This window comes from Caretta caretta, chromosome 2, assembly GCF_965140235.1.
Source record: "Caretta caretta isolate rCarCar2 chromosome 2, rCarCar1.hap1, whole genome shotgun sequence".
Taxonomy (NCBI): Eukaryota; Metazoa; Chordata; order Testudines; family Cheloniidae; genus Caretta; species Caretta caretta.
In genome coordinates this window covers 266,386,110-266,407,418 of record NC_134207.1, presented here as the reverse complement: position 1 = coordinate 266,407,418, position 21,309 = coordinate 266,386,110, and the positions used below count along the sequence as shown (strand labels likewise).

The 21,309-nt window shown below is 48.5% G+C and overlaps 1 protein-coding gene across 1 annotated transcript; it reads left to right on the top strand.

Annotated features, from left to right (window-relative positions):
• Positions 1-429: 429 nt before the first annotated feature.
• Positions 430-20,746, top strand: LOC125631118 (uncharacterized). Its single transcript, XM_075126081.1, has 8 exons — positions 430-635; positions 3,283-3,390; positions 4,460-4,547; positions 12,414-12,424; positions 16,126-16,332; positions 18,132-18,239; positions 19,298-19,381; positions 20,420-20,746. Exons 1-8 carry the CDS (start codon positions 456-458, stop codon positions 20,531-20,533), a joined length of 900 nt encoding a protein of 299 aa, XP_074982182.1. The 5' UTR covers positions 430-455; the 3' UTR covers positions 20,534-20,746.
• The last annotated feature ends 563 nt before the right edge of the window (positions 20,747-21,309 follow it).

Here is a 21,309-nt window from a genome sequence, read left to right as displayed (position 1 = left end):
ATAAGTCAGCATAGATAGAGCAATGGCAACTTATAGCAGCTGGGGTTCTGGCCCAACAGATCCTCAGCTGGTATAGTTACCCTAGCTCCATTGGCTTTTATGGATCTACGCTGACTCACACCAAGACAGGTACAGGTACCTTGGCCTTTCCCAGTTCAGAGGCCCCTGGCCACCCCCCAGCTATCGGCTGTTTAGCCATTGGTGCACACGATTTCAGCAATTTATTTGAAAAAATCCTCCTTTTCTCCTGACCAACCTCCCTCTGTGCCCGCCCCAGCAGGGTGGCCAATGGAAACATCCTGCAGATGGAGGGAGAAAAGTCACCTGTTAAGGGAGGATGAAGCAGGCAGCCAATGAGGCATTAGCCCACACGGAGGAGGCAGCGTATAAAAGGGCTTTCCCCGGGAGGGACAGGGTTGCCGACCCAGCTCTCACTGAATCCCACAGCGCACAGGATGGAGACCTGCCTGAAAGTCCTGCTGATTGTCGGGGTGGTCACAGCAGCCCCCGCGCCATCATCATCCCCTCTGCCAACCCACAAGGATGCGGTTTTAGCTGCAGTTCAGCTCTACAACCAAGAGCCAGATATAACACTGGCCTATCGGCTCCTGGAAGCTGAGCCGCAGCCAGACTGGGTGAGTGATCTGGGGAATCACTTTTTGGCCTATTAGATGATGCTTAAACTCATAGGGCGAGTCAATGGGAATCGCAGCCCTGTGATGCTAGGCTCCTGTACCTACACTTTGGTATTTGCACCCTTACTGTTATTATCCAGGGCTGATTTCTGGCTGTGCCAAGAAAGACAGTTTCTGCTCACAATCCAAGTAGGCAGTGGTTAGGGGAAGGGGAATGACAGGGAATTTATAGACCAGCCAACTCGAGTCACTGAAAGCAGCATGGCCAAAATTGGTTATAAAGAGGGAGTGAAATATGTGCAGGGACGGGTAGCAGCCAGACAGCTATTTCCCTGTATTATCACACAGCAGCTTCCTGGTCTCACTGCAGAGGAAGGGCCTGAGAGCAGCAGTTCATTCAGATTCAGCAGGCAGAGCATGTTTTCCATTTGAATTATACTCTGAGAAACTCGGGGCAGGGACCGTCTTACTCTGTGTTTGTACAGCGCCTGGCACAAAGGCGGTAGCCAGCCATAAGTGTTCAAAGAGAATGCGTCCGCCCGGAAAAAATCATGCAATTGACTTAAAAATCACGATTTAACAGAGATACCAGTGCAGTTCTAGTGGGCTTTTTTTTTTTTTTTTTTTTTTTTGCTGTCTGGGTTCTGTAACTTTACAAATAAATACTGATTATTGGTCATTAAAAGATATGGCTCTTAGAAAGCTTAAAAAGCTTTAGGAAAAGACCATTTGAATTCAGTGCCCTCCCTGGGTCTCCTTGAGAAGAGAATTCAAATTTAGTAATATGGAGAAGACAGATTTAATGTAAAGACATTTGTTAATCCCTTATTGTCATTATTTATTAACAAAGCACTGGGCACTATTCTTCCCAGAGGGACCTAATTGATATATTTATATCCCAGCAGCATCTAGAGGTTCAAGCCAAGACCACAGCTCCATTGTGCTAGGTGCTGTACAAATACATAGTAAGATACAGTTCCTGCCTAGAAGAACTTTACAATCCAAATAGATAAGACAAAGGGTCGGAGAAAGGACGTATTATTATCCTCATTTTAGAGGGGGAAACTGAGGCACAGAGCAATACCTTGCAATCAAAATAAGCATACACTATCCTATGTTCTAATGTATGTAATTTTTCATTAATGCCCTGTTCACTGACACCTATGTTGACCGCAAAAGTTGTCAGAGTTACCATTTATCTTCAGTACAAGTTTGTATTCGTTTTAAAATGCTGCCCTTGCTCTGAAAAGTGGGAGTGCCTAAAATGGCATCCCCTTGTTCAGCACAGTGGCTCCATCTGCGTTTTCACAGTCAGAACTGTCGGCTATGGGCCAAGAGTTTTGTAAGTAACAAGTGATTTCAGGTGCCCAACTTGAAACACCTCAGAAGGGTCTGATTTCCAGAACGTTCTCAGCACCCGCACTCTGAGAGTCAGACCCCCTTCAAATAGGGCACCCAATTGTGAGGCACACAAACTCACCAGCCATGTTCTAAAATCGTGGCCCATGGCTAACAGAAATGCTCACTCCTTTGTACTCCAGCTGGGTCTGCAGAGCGGGAGCTGGATTTTGTTCCTTCTCATACATTATCAACAGCACCTTGTTTCTTGGGCTCCCGTGATGAGGCATGAAAAGCAAAAGCAAGGCTTGAGCAAACATTCAATTGGCAAGACTGACAGTTAGGGAAATAACCATATTTTTAATGAAAGGCTTGATCCCGTGAGCTACTGAGTACCCTCTGCTCGCAGTGAGGTCAGTGGAAGTTGAGGGTGCTCAGCACCACACAGGAGTGCTCAGAGTGTTTCATGATCAAGCCCAAAAGGAGGATACTGGGGGTCCGATTCTGCAAACACTTGCACACACAAGTAACTTCTGCAAGACAGGAACCTACATATAGAAATTACAGTGAGGCAATAAGACCTGGAATCCCAGGAGTTCACTTGAACAATGTCATTTCAGACCAGAATCGCACTTTCAGCAATTAAAACACATGCAGAAACATTCAGTGACTGGATTTTCTAAGAGAAGGGCAGGGAACAGGAGAGGAAAGTGGGAGGAAGAAAGAGAATTGCAAGATACTAATTATTTGTTCATGCTGTAGAAACATGGGCCAGACCCTCATCTGATGCAAATCAGCTCCATTTAAGACAAAGGAGCTTACATCAGAGTTAGGCCACAGCACATGAAGTTACATTCCTGGATTTAGAGTAACAGCCGTGTTAGTCTGTATTCGCAAAAAGAAAAGGAGTACTTGTGGCACCTTAGAGACTAACCAATTTATTTGAACATAAGCTTTCGTGAGCTACAGCTTAAGCTTATGCTCAAATAAATTGGTTAGTCTCTAAGGTGCCACAAGCATTCCTGGATTTATATTTGAACAGCATTTGAAAAATTCAAGGCCCTAGACTACTGCTGAGAATGATTATTAATAACTGTTTAGTTCAGTAGAATAGAACAAGTCAATATTTACATTCTCTTTAGGGCAAGGGCCTTGTGTGTGTGTGTGAACAGCGCCTAGCACAATGCGGATCTAATGCCAATCTGGGTTTCTGGGCAATACTGTAACATAAAAGAAAAATATTTACAAGGCCAAAGTTCCTTGTTGCTCACTGTGAATGTTAATTTTCCTTATTCATTGAACTTCTTAGGACATGTCTTCTAAAACTATCCAAACGCTGAGATTTACTGTGAAAGAGACAGTGTGCTTGGTATCAGAGAAATATGACATCAACCAGTGTGAATTCAAAGAAGACGGGGTAAGGATCACTCCCTGCATGGAGACCCCTCCCTCTGCTCTTCTATCTCACTGACCACACAGATGCTCAACAGCATCTCTCAGATCCCCAAGCCTCGTAGAAAATATATGCTTCAAGCAGAGACGTAAAGGAAGGAAAGGTGCTACAGTACAGTGCCTCTTCCGCTGTATCCTATTACTGATCCTTCCATCAAGGTAACAGATGACATACATTCATTCATCCAACCCCTAATTATAGGACTACGTGGTTTTTAATCTCTGGTTTGCTGTTGTCAGCTGGGGCACCGTTCTACCGGGGAACCCTCACTGAAGTCCAAAGGTGAAGGGGATGCAGCTCGTGTCTAATATTATTCGTGGTACACTAGCACTTTGACATCCCTAATGAGATCAGGGCCCCATGGTGTCAGGTGCTGCACAGACACAGACAGTCCCCGCCCCAAAGTGTTCACAATCTAAATAGACCAGACAGAGAGAGGCTGGCCGAGGGGGAGTGCTCTTATCCCCGTCTCACTGGTGGGTGATGTGACCCAAGGTCACACACCAGGACAGAGACACAGTGGAGAATTCAACCCAGGTGTCCTGAATCTGTGCCCATCGCTGTAACTGCAAGACCCTGCTTCTAGTTCCATAAGCATGCTCTGCCCTAACAGCAATCCAGCCCCGCCTGGCTCAACTGAGTATAGATTTTGACTCATTCTCTCCTTGTCTATATCTACATTTACCCATATGCTGTTCTCTGTGGGCCCCTCTCACTCATCACTCAAGGAATCCCACAGATTGCACAGTGACTGCTTGCAAAGTAAGGTGCTATTGAACATGAGCCAGGGTTACCTAGATTGTGAGCTCCTTGGGGCAGGGACCATCCTTCTGGTCTGTGTTTTGTACTTTCCCTAGCACAATGGGGTCCTGATCCACTGTGATGCCCAAACCAGGCCCAAGGTCGAGCCTCCCAACCTCCTGCTGAACTTGTGACCAACCCACCCTGGGAAGCAGGTCTCCACATGCGAGTGGTCTGAGCGTTATCACTCCCTGACAGGCAGATGCTGAGGTCTCTTTTCTCTCCCTTGCAGCTGGTCAAAGACTGCTCTGGATTCTTCTCCACTGAAAAGGACCCCCCTTCCGTCATTATCAAATGTGAGGAGGCGTCTGAGGAGGTGGGTAACCAAGAGGGCCTCCTCTCTGCTCACGGCTGGGCTGAGGCAGGGTTACGGTTTTCCCTCACTGAGATCCTGGCCAGGTATTTCGCACTGCACAAGTGTCCAGCTCATCTGCTGGCAGTGAGTTGTCAAAGGCCTCCTGCCCCATGAGCCTGGAGGTGGAACCCTACAGTTGCCAGCAGAACCGCTGGGAGCAAATTCTAATCTCAATGGAATACATAAGAAACCTAAAGCTCCAGACGGTGCCTGGGAGCGGGGCAAGGGCAGGGCGGTCTGGGGAGGCTCCTCACCACCTGCCTTTGTCTGGCAGCAGCATTTACAAACGTTGAATGATGCAGACACTGAATGGCCTCTGGTCCCACACACCAGGCAAAGGCCCCAGCATGGCCCTTCCTTCTTACCCTAGAGCAGGGACCTGCCCAAGGTGGCTGTAAGGGTTCCAGACAGCAAAGCGGGAGGGGATAAGGGCTGCTTATAATCCTGCACCTTAAATGGCACGGCCCTAGCTCCTTCCCCTCCCTCAGAGCCACAGAGCAATGTCACCCTCTGTCCAGAGTCCAGCAGCAACACTCGCTCCTGAAGGCTACTCCTCTCCCCCACTAGCCACCTAGGCCCACAGTGACACTGGTCGGATGCTCTCTTTTGTTCTGGAGAGGCCATGTGCTCCAGGGGAGAGGGCACTGGCTAGGGACTCAGGAGACCTGGGCTCTACTTCCTGCTCTGCTACTGACCAGCTGTGTGACCTCAGGCATGTCACACTCTCACCCCTCACCCTTTCCCCCTCTGTCTATCTGGACTGTAATCCCCTTGGGGCAGAGACTGTCGCCCACTGTGCGTGTCTTACAGCAACTACCGCAGCCCTCCTCAAAGTTGGGGCCTCTAGTCATTGCTAATAACAAATGAAACACAAGAGGGAACAAAGTAACATTCCCTGAGCTGCAGGAGCCAGTTTCAGTCTGCGTGGAGATGCTAACCCTGACTTCTTTTCTCTCTAGCCTAATATCGTCACACGGGGCCGCTGGAAAAGATTCTGGAGAGGAGCTGGCAAATTTTTTCGTCAGCATGGTTTGAACATCCTTACTGCTACTCTCAAAATGGTTGGCTAACAAGATCCAGAAATAGAGAAGATCCATCTGTGCCTCCATTTCTCCTCCACTGGAAACCCCACTGGTAGCCAGGCTTATTACAATCTGAACAACTTCAAAGCATCTGCTTCGACCTACCACTTATCCACTCTTTCAGTGCTGCTCACCAGGGCCCCTCTGCATAATAAATTGCCATTCTGCAAACCTATACTGTAGTCCTCTGCTTCCATATTGTGGGAGGAGATTAGAGACGTGAACCAGAGTGAGTCACCAGACTGTGCAACAGGCCAATGAAAGACCCGGAGTAAGAGTCACACGCCACCCTCATTAAAGAGATCCATTCGCTGCCCAATTGCCACAGAGATCAAGACACTAAGGCCCAACTTGTTAAAAGTGACTAGCAATTTTGGGTGCCCAACACAGGATGTCCTCAAAGGGGCCTGGTTTTCAGAAAGTGCTGAGCAGCTGCCCTCTGAAAATGTGGCCCCTTCAAGATCTCTCTAAATTTGGAGACACCCAAAATCAATGGTCACTTTGGAAAATGTAGGACTCAGGGCATGTAATGCTTTAGAAACTGGGATTTTCATTCATCCACCACAAGATGGCAAAATATTGGCCTCAGGGGGCCCTAAGGGAATGGGTTGAAATAGCACACACAGGCCCCGGCTTCAGCCACCAAGGGTCTTAATTGGGTTAACGGCCATAGAGAAGGAATGCCTGGCCATGGTGCTGGCCGCTAAAAAGCTGCAGCCGTATCTCTTTGGGCAGCGCTTTACTGTGCACATTGACCATTCGCCCCTGACGTGGCTTCACCAAATAAAAGGGATTAATGCCAAGCTCCTGAGATGGAGCCTGCTCCTCCAGGGTTATGGCCCATGTGAAGGGGAGTGCCAATGTTATAGCCGATGCTTTACCATGAGGCGGGGGCCCTGAACTTCCCCAGGTGACTGGCTAAGTGACCCCGCTCAGTTCAGACTCAAAGGGGTGGGGAAGAGATGTGAGGAAGCAAGGGGGGTTCCTGTTGTTTTCAATGGTTTGCATGCAGAGGGGAGTGAGACTCAGTTTCCCTGGGTGTTTCTGGTTTAACAAGGTGGTGGTGGGAGAGGGAGTTTGTTGTTACAGAGGGCCAGCAAATGGCCTGGAGAATGGGTACCCCAGCGACTGGTGACCTGGTTACCGGGAGGCCCAGCTTGGGAGTCACAGCCGGTTCTGGCCAGTGGGAGGACAATGGACCGTGGAGAGAGGTCCCCAGTGACCTGACCAGCCGGTTCCAGCCAAAGGGGAAACAAAGGATGGATGAGAGGAGAGGTTGAGAGAAGAGGAGGCCCAGGCGGCCTGTTTACCTGGGACAGAAGACAAAGGACAGAGGTGGGACTTGGGGGACGGTGATATCGGATGCCCAGCTGGAAGGAGGGGGTTCTGGGCTCGGAGGAGAGAGCAGCCAGAGCCCACCTGGAGACCGGAGAGACCTAGATGTACTGTGCTGAAGGATGCTAGGCCTGAGGCCCTGAGAGTTTCCTATGCTGTGTTCAGATGCTCAATAAACCCTTCTGTTTTATGCTGGCTAAGAGTCACTCAGGTCTAGAGATCAGGGTTGCATTATTCCCTCTGGGTGTGGAGGCCCCGAGGTCCAGAGCGAGTGGACTCCCTGAGGGGGCCCACGGCAAGAGACAGGCGAGCTGAGGGCTCAGAGAGGTGCAGTTCCAGGAGGCGGAGGGGCCTATGGCTTAACCCCCGAGGGAGAGTGGACCCCTGAGAAGGGCTGTCACACTGAAGGGGGTTCCTCCCAGGGACCGTACAGAGCCGAGAGAGAGCATGAGTCCTTTGAGTCTGTGACAAGAGGCCAATATGGCTGTATCAGGTGCTCTCTAGAGACCTGAAAATCATAAAGTGGAATCATGGACAAATTGCTAAGGATGAGTAGAAAAGAACAACCCAAGTATGTAGGGAGAAAACCAGGAAGGCTAAGACACAAAATAAGTCACACCTAGCAAGGGACATACAAGGCAATAAGAAGAGGTTCTATAAACCCACTAGGAGCAAAGTAAGATGAAGGAAAGTGCAGGTCTGCTATTTAAGAGGGAAGGAGAGCTAATAATAGACAACACCAAAAAGACTGAGGATTTTGATGCTTATTTTACTTCGGTCTTCACTAAAAGTGTTGATTGTGACGAGATGCTTATCAAGAAGGGGGAAGGAACACAAGCCAGAATAGGGAAAACAGATTAAAGAATATTTAAATAAGTTAGATGTATTCAAGTTGTCAAGGACGGATGCCATTCACCCTAGGGTACTTAATAAACTATCTGAAGCAATCTTTGTACCAGTAGCAATTATCTTCCAGAACTCATGGAGGGTATGTGTGGTCCCAGAGGACTACAGAAGGGAAAACACGGTACCTCTCTTTAAAAAAAGGGAACAAAGGGAATTACAGACAGTCAGCCTAACTTCAATACCTGGAAAGTTACTCAAACAGACCATTAAACAATCCATGTGTAAGCGCCTAGAGTAGAACAGCATGATGAGTAGTAGACAAAATGGATTTGTCAAGAACTAATCATGCCAAATCAACTTAATTTCTTTTTTTGTCAGGCTATTGGCCAGCGTGTGAGGTGAAGCAGTAGATGTGCCACATGACATTTCATAGAATCATAGAAGATTAGGGTTGAAAGAGTCCTCAGGAGGTCGAGTTCAACCCCCTGCTCAAAGCAGGACCCCACCTAAATCATCCCAGCCAGGGCTTTGTCAAGCCAGGCCTTAAAAACCTCTAAGGATGGAGATTTCACCACCTCCCTGGGCAACCCATTCCAGTGCTTCACCCACTGCAACTTGAGACCATGGCTCCTTGTTCTGTCATCTGCCACCACTCAGAACAGCCGAGCTTCATCCTCTTTGGAACCCCCCTTCAGGTAGTTGAAAGCTGCTATCAAATCCCCCCTCACTCTTCTGCAGACTAAACAAGCCCAGTTCCCTCAGCCTCTCCTCATAAGTCATGTGCCCCAACCCCCTAATCATTTTCGTTGCCCTCTGCTGGACTCTTTCCAATTTGTCCACATCCTTTCTGGAGTGTAGACGCAATATTCCAGATGTGGCCTCACCAGTCCCAAATAGAGGGGAATAATCACGTCCCTCGATCTGCTGGCAATGCTCCTACTAATGCAGCCCACTATGCTGTTAGCCTTCTTGGCAACAAGGGCACACTGCTGACTCATATCTAGCTTCTCATCCACTGTAATCCCCAGGTCCTTTTCTGCAGAACTGCTGCTTAGCCAGTCGGTCCCCAGCCTGTAGAGGTGCATGGGATTCTTCCATCCTACGTGCAGGACTCTGCGCTTGTCTTTGTTGAACCTCATCAGATTTATTTTGGACGAATCCTCCAATTTGTCAAGGTCACTCTGGACCCTATCCCTACCCTCCGGCATATCTACCTCTTCCCCCAGCTTAGTGTCATCTGCAAACTCGCTGAGGGTGCAATCCATCCCATCATCCAGATCATTAATAAAGATGTTGAACCGGCCCCAGGACTGACCCCTGGGACACTCCACTTGATACTGGCTGCCAACTAGACATCAAACCATTGATCACTACCTGTTGAGCCTGACAATCTAGCCAGCTTTCTATCCACCTTATAATCCATTCATCCGATCCATACTTTTTTAACTTGCTGGCAAGAATACTGTGGGAGGCCGTATCAAAAGCTTTGCTAAAGTCATGATATATCATGTCAACTGCTTTCCCCATATCCACAGAGCCAGTTATCTCAGCATAGAAGGCAATCAGGTTGGTCAGGCATGACTTGCCCTTGGTGAATTCATGTTGAATGTTCCTGATCACCTTCCTCTCCTCCAAGTGCTTCAAAATGGTTTCCTTGAGGACTTGCTCCATGATTTTTCCAGTGACTGAGGTGAGGCTGACTGGTCTGTAGTTCCCCGGATTCTCCTTCTTCCCTTTTTTAAAGATGGGCAGTATGTTTGCCTTTTTCCAGTTATCCAGGACCTCCCCTGATCACCACGAGTTTTGCATAAGCAAATGAGAGGAATGTGGTCTAGATGAAATACTAAAGGGTGGGTGCAACACTGGTTAAAAAAAACCTACTCAAAAAGTAGTTATGAATGTTCACAGTCAAACTGGGAGGGTGTATTTAATGGTATCCTCCAGTGGTCTGTCCTGGGTCCGTTACTATTCAATATTTTCATTAATGAGGTGGATAATGGAGTGGAGAGTATGCTTATAAAATCTGCAGAGGACACCAAGCTGAGAGGGGTTGCAAGCACTTTGCAGGACAGGATTAACATTCAAAATCACCTTGATCAATTGGAGAACTTTTCTGAGATCAACAAAATAATATTCAGTAAAGACAAGTGCAAAGTACAACACCAAGGAAGAAAAAATCAAATGCTCAAATACATAATGGACAATGACTGGCTAGGTGGTAATACTGCAGAAATGGATCTGGGGTTACAGGAGATCACAAACTGAATATGAGCCAATGACAGGATGTTCTTTTGAAAAAGGTTAATCTCATTCTGGGGTGTGTTAACAGGAGTGTCATATGTAAGACCCAGGAGATCATTGTTCCATTCTACTGGGCACGGGTGAGACCCCAGCTGGAATGCCGTGTCTAGTTGTGGGGCCCACACTTTAAAAAATACATAACAAATTGGAGAGAGACCAGAGGAGAGCAACCAAAATGATAAAAGGTTTAGAAAACCTGACCTATGAGGAAAGGGGGGAAAAACGGGGCATGTTTAGGCTTGAGAAAAGAAGACTGAGGGGGACCCGATAACAGTCTTCAAATATGTGACGGGCTGTTATAAAGAGGGTGGGGATCCATGGTTCTCCATGGAGACTGAAGGTAGGACACGAAGCAATGGGCTTTATCCACAGCTAGGGAGAGTTAGGTTGTTATTATTATTAGGAAATACTAATTATTAGGAAATACTTTCTAACTATAAGGATAGTTAAGATCTGGAATAATTTCAGCATTAACTGTTCTTTTGATACCCTTCCACCTCCACCCTCATTCCTGGGCACCCACAATTTAAGCACACACTAAACATTCCAGGAAGCACCCACCAGTCTTATGGGGTCCCTACTGGGCCAAAGTCTTTCTAACACTTCCGCAAAGGTTGGGGCCCCCCTTGGACAGAAGATCCTGTCAGATTGCTGGATCAGAATCCATGTCAGTTTAAACGCAGCCTTTTATACCAAAAGCCCGTTCTCTGATTGTCTCTGGAAACCCCAGTGTTGAACCAATATATTGAAATCTCTCCAGAGGCAGATCCCTTTCTAGAATGGTTCAGTTTTAGTGACTCGCCTTAATCACTCCCTCCCCTGATGTTTGTAGTTCCGGGAGGAGGTCTGGTACCCCTCCCCCAGGGAGTAGGACACAAACACCGAAGCCATTCCTAGGTTTAATGCATTGGTCCCCAAAGATCCTGCAGGGGGTTGCAGTAGCTGTCACACCCAGTTCTTCTCCCTCAGCTGCTTGTCTGCTGCCAAGGAGTGAATGTGATGGCTGCCGTGGCCACAGTGACCCACCAACAGGATCATGCCACCTCTCCCCATCCAGTGCTGGGAAGGGCCATCATGTCACCCCATTAGGACACCCCCCAATTGTTACTCTGACCTTGGGGGATTTATTGTTTGTGCACTTGGGTTTTCCCAAAAGCTGTTGCTTCCTTTTGCAGGAAATACCTGTTGGCAAATATGCCAGGAGTAGCAGAGATGGGAACTCAAATCAGCTGAGATCATGGGGATAGGCTGCACACCCCACATTCACAAGAGTGTACGGCTTTCAGTGTCCAGAGGGCAATAGCCCTTGTGGCTCTCTGTCAGGGAAACCCACCATCAGGGAGATATCTCACTGTACCCACTGTGCTAGGGATCCTTTTGGGACAAATGTACCTGCATCTCTAGGCACCCAGGTTATAATCAATGGGAACTTCACCAGATGGTAAAAGGCATAACTCCATTAAATTCTATAGATCAGGAGGCACTGTTACCAGCAAGGAATTTATCCCATAGGTAGGGTATGATTTTCTTCATTGTGTGTCATGGCATGTCTGCCTTAGGAGACTGCGTACAGAGAGAGAGAGAGAGTGTGGGTGTGTGGTGGAGGACAGACTGACAACTTTGTGCACACATTTTAGACTGCTAGACACACTTCTGGGCAACACTCGCTTGTCATTATATGACTAAACTCCTCATTGAGTTTGACATATGAGAGGCACTGGTAAAGCCCAGGGACTGAGTGGATTTGGAATTTTTATACAATATCATCTGATAGACTGATGCTTGGTCCAAATGACAGGAGCTGCAGAGAAGAAGGTTCTCATGCTAACAATGATGCCATTGTAAGGAAAGGCAGAGATAAGGGAGCTTCCAAGCTTTCACTGAGAAAGGAATTTGGAACCACATCAACTATGTAACTGAACCGTTGCTGCCGACCTTCACAGTTTTCATACAGTCATAGTTGTTAAGTCCACCAGAGACCATTGTGGGCGTCTAGTCTGATCTGCTGTGGAACACAGGACAGGCCAAAGAACCTCAGCCAATCATTTTTGCCTCAAGCCCATAACTTCCATTTGAGCGAGAGCCTCTCTTTTAGAAAGAGATCCCGTCCTGACTGAAAGCCGGCAAGTGATGGAGAATCCAGAACATCCCGAGGTAAATTGTTCCCGTGGTCAATTATCTTCACTATTATAAAATGCACCATATTTCTACTCTGAACAGTACAAGTGCTCCCACTTTTAAGCCCGAAATCAGCAGTTATTCTAAAGGACAGAACCCTGTGCCCCCATGGACCCCAATGAAGACACAATGGGGTGCCACACGGGTGCCAGGGTCTGTCTGTCTGCACAATACTGGGGAATTGGGGTTTTACTTAGCACAGCAAAGAAATGGACTGGAAACCCTATTCCAGTGAGCAAACTGCTGGGGGTGTTACCCAACTAACTTCTGTTTCCTGCATTTGCAAAAGAAATTCCATAGCATTTGGGAAGCAAACCGGCAACTGCCATAACTTTACGGTGCTGTGTAGGTGAGGGTGAGAGACCCACTCTGAATAGCCTCTGTCCTCAGCTCTTTCAGGTCGTAGTACTTTGCTCTAATAGCAGAATGTATATTACATTTTACGTACTCGGACATTGTCTAATTAACCCTCCCAACACTCCTGAGACCCGGGTCTAGAGAAATATTATAATCTCCATTTCAGGGAGTTCCAGGCACAGAAATGCCATTTATCTTTGTCTCCTCTAACGAAAGCATACCCCGAGAAAGGAAAGGCGCTTTACTTCTCTGTAAGGTAAATCACAGACTGTCCAACACAAGAGGACACAACACACATGTGTAAAGTCACTATGGGTGTGTACTATTCTGAGATATCTGTATTGTGTGTGTGATGGACAATGGGTATTTGAAAACTCTGAAAAGCCATTTCTAGGGGAAAATTCATAGCAAAATTGCTTGTTACCAGTGATTTGCATCACAGCAGCCCCCATTCAGTGCCGGTATCAGAGTCCCATTGCGCCAAGCACTGTCCCCAGGAATGAAGCCTGGAGTTGGCTGGTAGCCACCATTGATGAGGGCAGTCTTTAAGGCAGCCTGTACTGGGATGGCCCCACGGTCCTCTTCAAACCAATCTGTCTTAAAAGCACTTCATGCAAACTAGGGGTGTCTCATTAGCTGAAGGCTTCAGGAGGACACACAAAACTCTATGGAAACAAGTTTCCTGAAATCTGAGGCTTTGATCTCTGTGCTCCGGATCCCCCAAACTCTGGAAACAGAGTTCAAGGCCTGCAGGGGCAGCTCCTTCCACGGAAGAGAGCTAGGGAGTTCTGGAGGAACCTGCTGCATGGCATGGTTGTGGGGACCGTATGAGCAGTGAGGATTGTGTTGGAATCAATACTGGCTGGCCCTGGAGGGAGGGGCTGGATTCCAGGATCTGGGGAGTGGGGACACAGGAATGAGGTGCTGGCTGGCTATGAAGGAGGCAGCTTCCCTCCAGATTTGGGGGACTGGGCATACAGGGAAGATATGCCAGTGAGGTCTGGAGAAAGAGCTGCTTGAGGGACCTGGACAGCCAGGAGGGATAAATGCTGGTCAGTTTCCCAAGGGCAGGTTGTGCTGCAGATGGAGGAGCCTGTGCTCGGTGGTCGGAGGATTTCACTGCAGTGCAGACACGCTGGTAACACAGGGCAAACCAAGAAGAACCCCGCACATTTCAGTTAAGCAGGAGTGTTGGGATAAGCAGGGTGCAGTGATCAGGTTTGTGCCGGAGAGCTGCAAGGAGAAAGCAGGGAGACATCTGACAGATACAAAAGCAACATCTTGTTACAGATGCACCCTCAAGAAGGAGACTGCAAATGTTTGCAGGCCCCTGGCTGAGCAGTGCTAAACCTTGGGGTTCCAACAGAGCTGCAGTGAGACTCTCAGAGCAACCACTATTCAATAGAGTGCCCGGAGATAAAGACTAGGAGCTGAATTCTTCACCGCCATGCACCTCAGTCTTCTTATTCATAGGACACTAGCACCTACAGACACCAACCAAGGTCTATTATGCTAAGCGCTGTACGCAGACACAACAAGAGAGTCCTTGCCTTTATGAGTGTTCAATCTAAACAGGCAATACGGAGGAAGAGTGGGAGAAAGTAAGGATCGCTATTCACAGATGGGGAACTGAGCCTCAGACAGATAAAGTGACTTGCTGGAAGTCACACATGGAGTTGACAGGGTTTGCAAAATAATGGCCAAATTCAGTCATCAGAATCCAAACTGTGACCAAGTACAACTCTGCATCAAGCTGTACCCCGGGGGGCACATGCAAGAGGCACTGCCTAGGCTGAGAGGGAAATTTTAGGTGGACAAAATATGATTTTGTGATTATGGTTTTACAATAATTATAATAAGTAAATTAAATGTTATCACGACACAAGGATCAGATGAGCTAATAGGGGAGTGTTATAAAACACTTCAAGAACTTCTAGCAACTGACTGATAGAGAAGTAAGTGGTATGAGTGCACTGCCACCCAACCCCACGTGACGCAGCACCAGCTTTAATTCACAAACCGCGCAGGGAGGGATGGAATTGTCAGTTACAAACCCCGACCGTCCTGCCTGGATTACCAAACCGTAGTAAACGGTCAGCCAGAATGTGCAGGAAATGAGCTGAAGAAAGAATCCTGAGACTTCCTGTTCTTATCCCGCAGCAGAATCCTGATGAAGGGGACTTCTCAGCCAGGAATACCGTCCACACTGTTGACAGTATTTTATGTAGGAGGGAAAGTATTGTGAGAGCCCCACTCAGAGGACACAGAGAACGTGCTCGAATCACACAGAAGAGATCTGATAGTTTGATGGTGCTTGACAGAACTGCAGGACCAGTGGATGAAGAGGAAGTGGCAGATAGGATATAACTGGCTTTTAGTAACACATTTGAGACAGTCTCTCATGAAATCAGACTCTCAAAATTAATTCAACTTTTCTTGGGTAGGGACACAGCCACGTGCACTGAAAATTGGCCAACTGTAAATACAGGATAATGAAAAAAGGATAGCAGCCTACAAAGGACTTAACCTTGTGAGAGGGGGAAACATTTGGAAAGGGGGTTAGGGGTATGACTAGGAGCAATGGGATAACATTAAGAAGGGACGGGTTAGACTGACTCACAGGAAGACTTCATAATAGAAGGTTTCAGAGTAGCAGCCGTGTTAGTCTGTATTTGCAAAAAGAAAAGGAGTATTTGTGGCACCTTAGAGACTAACCAATTTATTTGATTGGTTAGTCTCTAAGGTGCCACAAGTACTCCTTTTCTTTTCATGATAGAAAAACCTCTCAGGCTTTGGAACAGGGTCCTCCTATTGGACACGGGGGAGCCCCATTGCTAGGGATACAAAAGAGCAGGTTGGCCTGTCAGGAGCAGTCCGATGTGTGGTTATCCATTGTTAATGCACTGTACAGTCCCCTTGGATTTAGTGGTGGCACCATCAAAACCAATGACCTGGGCCTACTGACTGGCTCTAGGGGAATGCTTGTTGTGTGATTTCTGGACAGAGCTGTTGGGTAAAGCTCTGGTTGTCTGGACTTTAGGGGACAGGTCTTCTATTCATGTAAATCAGCGTAGATCCATGAAAGCCGATGGAGCTATGGCAACTATACCAGACGAGGATCTGGCCCAACAGAATTAAGACACGTAGCTCAGCCCTTCCCAATACAGGGGGCCCTGGATACCCTCTACCCACTACCATGGGTTGTTTTGCAATTGGTGCACACGATTTCAGCAATTTATTTGAAAAAATCCTCCTTTTCCTCTTACCGACTTCCCCTCTGTGCCTGCTCCAGTAGGGTGGCCAATAGAAACGTCCTGCAGATGGATGGGGAATAGTCACCTGTTAAGGGAGGACGGAAGCAGGCAGCCAATGAGGCATTAGCCCATACAGAGGAGGCAGCGTATAAAAGGGCTTCCCCCAGGGGTGATTGGGCTGCCCACCCAGCTCTCACTGAATCCCACAGGGCATACGATGGAGACCTGCCTGAAAGTCCTGCTGATTGTCGGGGTGGTCACAGCAGCCCCCGCGCCATCATCATCCCCTCTGCCAACCCACGAGGATGCGGTTTTAGCTGCAGTTCAGCTCTACAACCAAGAGCCAGATATAACACTGGCCTATCGGCTCCTGGAAGCTGAGCCGCAGCCAGACTGGGTGAGTGACCTGGGGAATCGCTTTGTGGGACTGTGTAAATTCGATGCCGCTTGAGCTCATAGAGCAGGTCAATGGGAAATCGCTGGCCTCTGGTGCTAGACTCCTGTACCTACAGTCTGGTATTTGCACCCTTACTGTTATTATCCAGGGCTGATTTCTGGTGGTGCTGGCTATGGGCTAGGTACCCTCCAGGCACTTATGAAAACAGTTTCTGCTCACAATCCAAGTAGGCAGTGGTTAGGGGAAGGGGAAGGACAGAGAATTTATAAACCAGCCAACTCGAGTCACTGAAAGCAGCATGGCCAAAATTGGTTATAAAGAGGGAGTGAAATATGTGCAGGGACGGGTAGCAGACAGACAGCTATTTCCCTGTATTACCACACAGCAGCTTCCTGGTGCTGCTGCAGAGGAAGGGCCTGAGAGCAGCAGTTCATTCAGATACAGCAGGCAGAGCCTGTTTTCCATTTGAATTATACTCTGAGAAACTCGGGGCTGGGACCGTCTTACTCTGTGTTTGTACAGCGCCTGGCACAAAGGCGGTGGCCAGCATAAGTGTTCAAAGAGAATGAGTCTGCCCTGAAAAAATCATGCAGTTGGCTCACAATTCTTGAGTGTTCTTAAAGTAATACACTTGTTTTGTTTTGTTTGTCTGGGTTCTGAGCCTTTACAAATAAATACTGATTATTGGTCATTAAAGGCATGGAGTTTGGAAGGTTTAAAAAGGTTTAAGAGGAAAAATTATTTGAATTAAATGCCTCCCTGGGTCTCCTTGCGAAGAGAATTCATATTAAGTAGTATGTAGAAGACAGATTTAATGTAAAGACATTTGATAATCCCTTATTGTCATTATTTATTAAGTGGCAACAAAGCGCTGGGCACTATTCTTCCTGGAGGGACCGAATTGATATATTATTTATATCCCAGCAGCATCTACAGGTTCCAGCCAAGACCATGGCCCCATTGTGCTAGGTGCTGTACAAATACATACTGTCAGACCTGGCGGATTGGGCTCATGCAGAAGGGCCGTGCACACCCGGGCGGTGGTGGGAGGGGATAAAGGGAACAGATGGAGTCCTGCCACTCTGGGGCTGACAGCCAGAGGCCCCGCCTCCCCGGGACAGTCACGGCCTGAATGCCACTGCCCCGAGTCAGTCACTGCCAGAATCCTGCCACCCAGGCTCTCCCTCCCATCCCTCCATCCCTCACCAGGAGACAGCCCAGGCTTGGGTTCTTTTCCCTGTCCCGCAATCACTCACCTGGAGGCAATGGCAGGGCTCCCGTTGTCAGCACTGGGCAGTGGGAACCTGGCTGTCAGCCCTGGGGTAACAGCAGCAGTGAAGAAGTAAGAGTGGCAACGGGACACTAAGTGTGCTGTGAAAAGTGATATTTCACATTGCCACCCCACCCTTATTCTGCGCTGCTGCTGGTGGGGCGCTGCCTACAGAGCTGGACGCCCACCCCGCAGCCGCTGCTCTCTGATCCCCTGGGAAGCAGTCTATGTATTTGAGTGGTGGGAGAGCAGGGAGAGATAAATGACTATAGATACAAAGAAGGGGGGTGTGATCAAATAAATTTGAGAACCACTGGACTAGAACAAGTCAATACTTACATTGTGCTTAGACTGGAATCTTTTTGCATAAGGGCCTCATCTGCGTATGTGTTTGAACAGCTCCTAGCACAATGCGGCTCTGGGCGATACTGTAATAGAATAGAAAATAATTACAAGGCCAAAGTGGAGCCTGGTGCCTTGTTGCTCACAGTGAATGTTTATTTTGTTCTTTCATTGAATTTCTTCTTAGGACGTGTCTTCAAAAACTATCCAACCGCTGACATTCACTGTTCAAGAGACAGTGTGCCCGGTAAAAGAGAAACGCGACATCAGCCAGTGTGAATTCAAAGAAGATGGGGTAAGGATCACTTGCTGCATGCAGACACCTCCCTTTGTACCTTAAGTTGACCAATAGCATCTGTCAGGTCCCGAAGCTTCACTGAAAACGTGTGTTTCCAGCAAAGACATGAAGGAATGGGGCCATGGGACAGTGCCTTTTCCACAGTAGCCTCCTTACCAATCCTTACATCAATGTCACAAACAACATCCATCCATTCATCCATCCACTAATTATCCACTAATTATAGGACTGGATGGTTTTTAATCTCCAGTTTGCTGTTGTCAGCTGGGGCACCGTACTACCGGGGAACCCTCACTGAAGTCAAAAGGAGAAGGGGACGCAGCTCGTGTAAAATATTATTCATGGTGCACTGACGTTCCTAATGAGATCAGGGCCGCATGGTGCCAAGTGTTGCATAAATTCAGACACTCCCTGCTCCGCCCCAGAGAGTTCACAATCTAAATAGACCAGACAGAGACAGGCTGGCCGAGAGGGAGTGCTCTTATCCCCGTCTCACTGGTGGGTGATGTGACTCACTCAGGGTGACACACCAGGACAGTGGCAGAGTGGGGAATTCCACCCAGGTCTCCTAAATGGCAGCCCAGTGCTTTAACTGCACGTCCACTCTTCCAGTTCTATAGGTATGCTCTGCCCTAACAGAAATCCTGCTTCACTTGGCTCAACTGAGTACAGATTTTGGCTCATTCTCTCCTTGTCTATGTCTATATTTACCCATATGCTGTTCTCTGTGGGCCCCTCTCACTCATCTGGAGTACACAAGGAATCGCAAAGTGACTGCTCGCAAAGTAAGGAACTATTGAACATGAGCAAAGGTTACTTAGATTGAAAGTTCCTCAGGGCAGGGATCATCTTTCTGGTCTGTGTTTGTACAGTTCCTCTCGCAATGGGGTCCTGATCCAGAGTGATGTCCAAACCAGCCCGAAGACTGAGCCTCCCAACGTCCTCTTTAACTTGTGACCAAACCACCCTGGGAAGCAGGTCTCCACATGCAAGAGGCCTGAGCGTTAGCGCTCCCTGACAGTAAGATGCTGAGGTCTCTTTTCTCTCCCTTACAGCTGGTCAAAGACTGCTCTGGATTCTTCTCCACTGAACAGGACCCTGCTTCCGTCATTATCAAATGCGAGGAGGCGTCTGAGGAGGTGAGTGGCCGAGAGGGCCTCCTCTCTGCTCACAGCTGGGCTGATGCAGGGATAAGGGTTTCCCTCGCTGAGATCTTGGCCAGGTATTTCACACTGCACAAGTGTTCCCAGAACAAGTGTCCAGCTCCACCTGCTGGCAGTGAGCTGGCAAAGGCCTCCTGCCCCACAGGCCTGGAGATGGAACCCTACAGCCGCCAGCAAAACCGCAGGGAGCAAATTCTAATCTCACTGGGATACATAAGAAACCTAAAGCTCCAGACGGTGCCTGGGAGCGGGGCAAGGGCAGGGGGCTCTGGGGAGGATCCTCACCACCTGCCTTTGTCTGGCAGTGACATTTACATACGTTGTATGATGCAGACACTGAATGGCCCCTGGTCCCACACAGCAGACAAAAGGCCCCAGGCATGGCCCTTTCTTCTTGCTCTACAGCAGGGACCTACCCAAAGTGGGCGTAAGGGTTACAGACAGTAAAGGGCCAGGGGATAAGGGCTGAGTCTATAATCCTGTGCCTTCAATGGCACGGCCCTAGCACACTGTCCCCGCAGCAGGCAAGCTCCTGCCCCTCCCTCAGAGCCACAGAGCGATGTCACCCCCTGTCCAGAGTCCAACGGGAACACTCCTGAAGGCTACTCCTCTCCCCCACTAGCCACCTAGGCCCACAGTGACACTGATTGGATGCTCTCTTTTGTTCTGGAGAGGCCATGTGCTCCAGGGGAGAGGGCACTGGACTGGGACTCAGGAGACCTGGGCTCTACTTCCTGCTCTGCTACTGACCAGCTGTGTGACCTCAGGCATGTCACACTCTCACCCCTCACCCTTTCCCCCTCTGTCTATCTGGACTGTAATCCCCTTGGGGCAGAGACTGTCGCCCACTGTGCGTGTCTTACAGCAACTACCGCAGCCCTCCTCAAAGTTGGGGCCTCTAGTCATTGCTAATAACAAATGAAACACAAGAGGGAACAAAGTAACATTCCCTGAGCTGCAGGAGCCAGTTTCAGTCTGCGTGGAGATGCTAACCCTGACTTCTTTTCTCTCTAGCCTAATATCGTCACACGGGGCCGCTGGAGTAGATTCAGGAAAAGAGCTGGCAGGTTTCTTCGCAGACATAAAGGGAAAATCATTCGTGCCGGTATAGGTATCGCCCTTGGCTAAGAAGATCCAGAAAGAGAGGAGATGAAAGCGAGCCGATGCTGCCAGACCCAGCTGTGGCTCCATTTCCCCTCCACTGGAAGCACCATCGGAAGCCAGGCTCATAACAATCTCAACAGCTTCAGAGTGTCTGCTTCTATCCGCCGCTTAGCAGCCGTTGCAGGGCTGCTCACCAGGGCTCCTGTGCGTAATAAATTGCCATTCTGCAAACCTAAACTGTTGTCCTCTGGTTCATGTCCCTAATCTCCTCCCACAATATGGAAGCAGAGTGAGTCACCTGACTTTGCTACTGGCCAATGAAAACCCCCCAATGAGGAGTCACACGCCATCCTCATTAAAGAGACCCAACCCCTGCCCTATTGCAGCAGAGATCCAGACACTAAGGCCCAACTTGTTAAAAGTGACTAGCAACTATGGGTGCCCAACACGGGATGTCCTCAAAGGGGCCTGGTTTTCAGAAAGTGCTGAGCAGCTGCCCTCCGAAAATGTGGCCCCTTCAAAGTCTCTCTAAGGTTTGAGACACCCAAAATCAATTGTCAGTTTGGAAAATTTAGCACTCAGGGCATGCAATGCTTTAGCCTCCCTGATTTACTGCAGGTTCCATCTAGAAAGTGGGTAACGCCCTTTGCCCTCTTGGTTCTCTGAGACTGGTAGCCCATAACACCCAAAGAAATCACTCCCTGACGGTTTAGTACACTCCAGGAAGGAGGGCCTGACAATGTCCTGTGTTAAAGGGTTGATGGTGCTCAGGTCCCTTTGCAGCCCCTCTGCCATGGGGT

Excerpts from the sequence above, each read along its gene's own strand:
- LOC125631118 (XM_075126081.1), top strand. The coding sequence starts at position 456 with ATGGAGACCTGCCTGAAAGTCCTGCTGATTGTCGGGGTGGTCACAGCA. Across the intron at positions 3,391-4,459 it reads GTGAATTCAAAGAAGACGGG|CTGGTCAAAGACTGCTCTGG; the intron begins GTAAGGATCACT and ends TCTCCCTTGCAG. Across the intron at positions 19,382-20,419 it reads GCGAGGAGGCGTCTGAGGAG|CCTAATATCGTCACACGGGG; the intron begins GTGAGTGGCCGA and ends TTTTCTCTCTAG.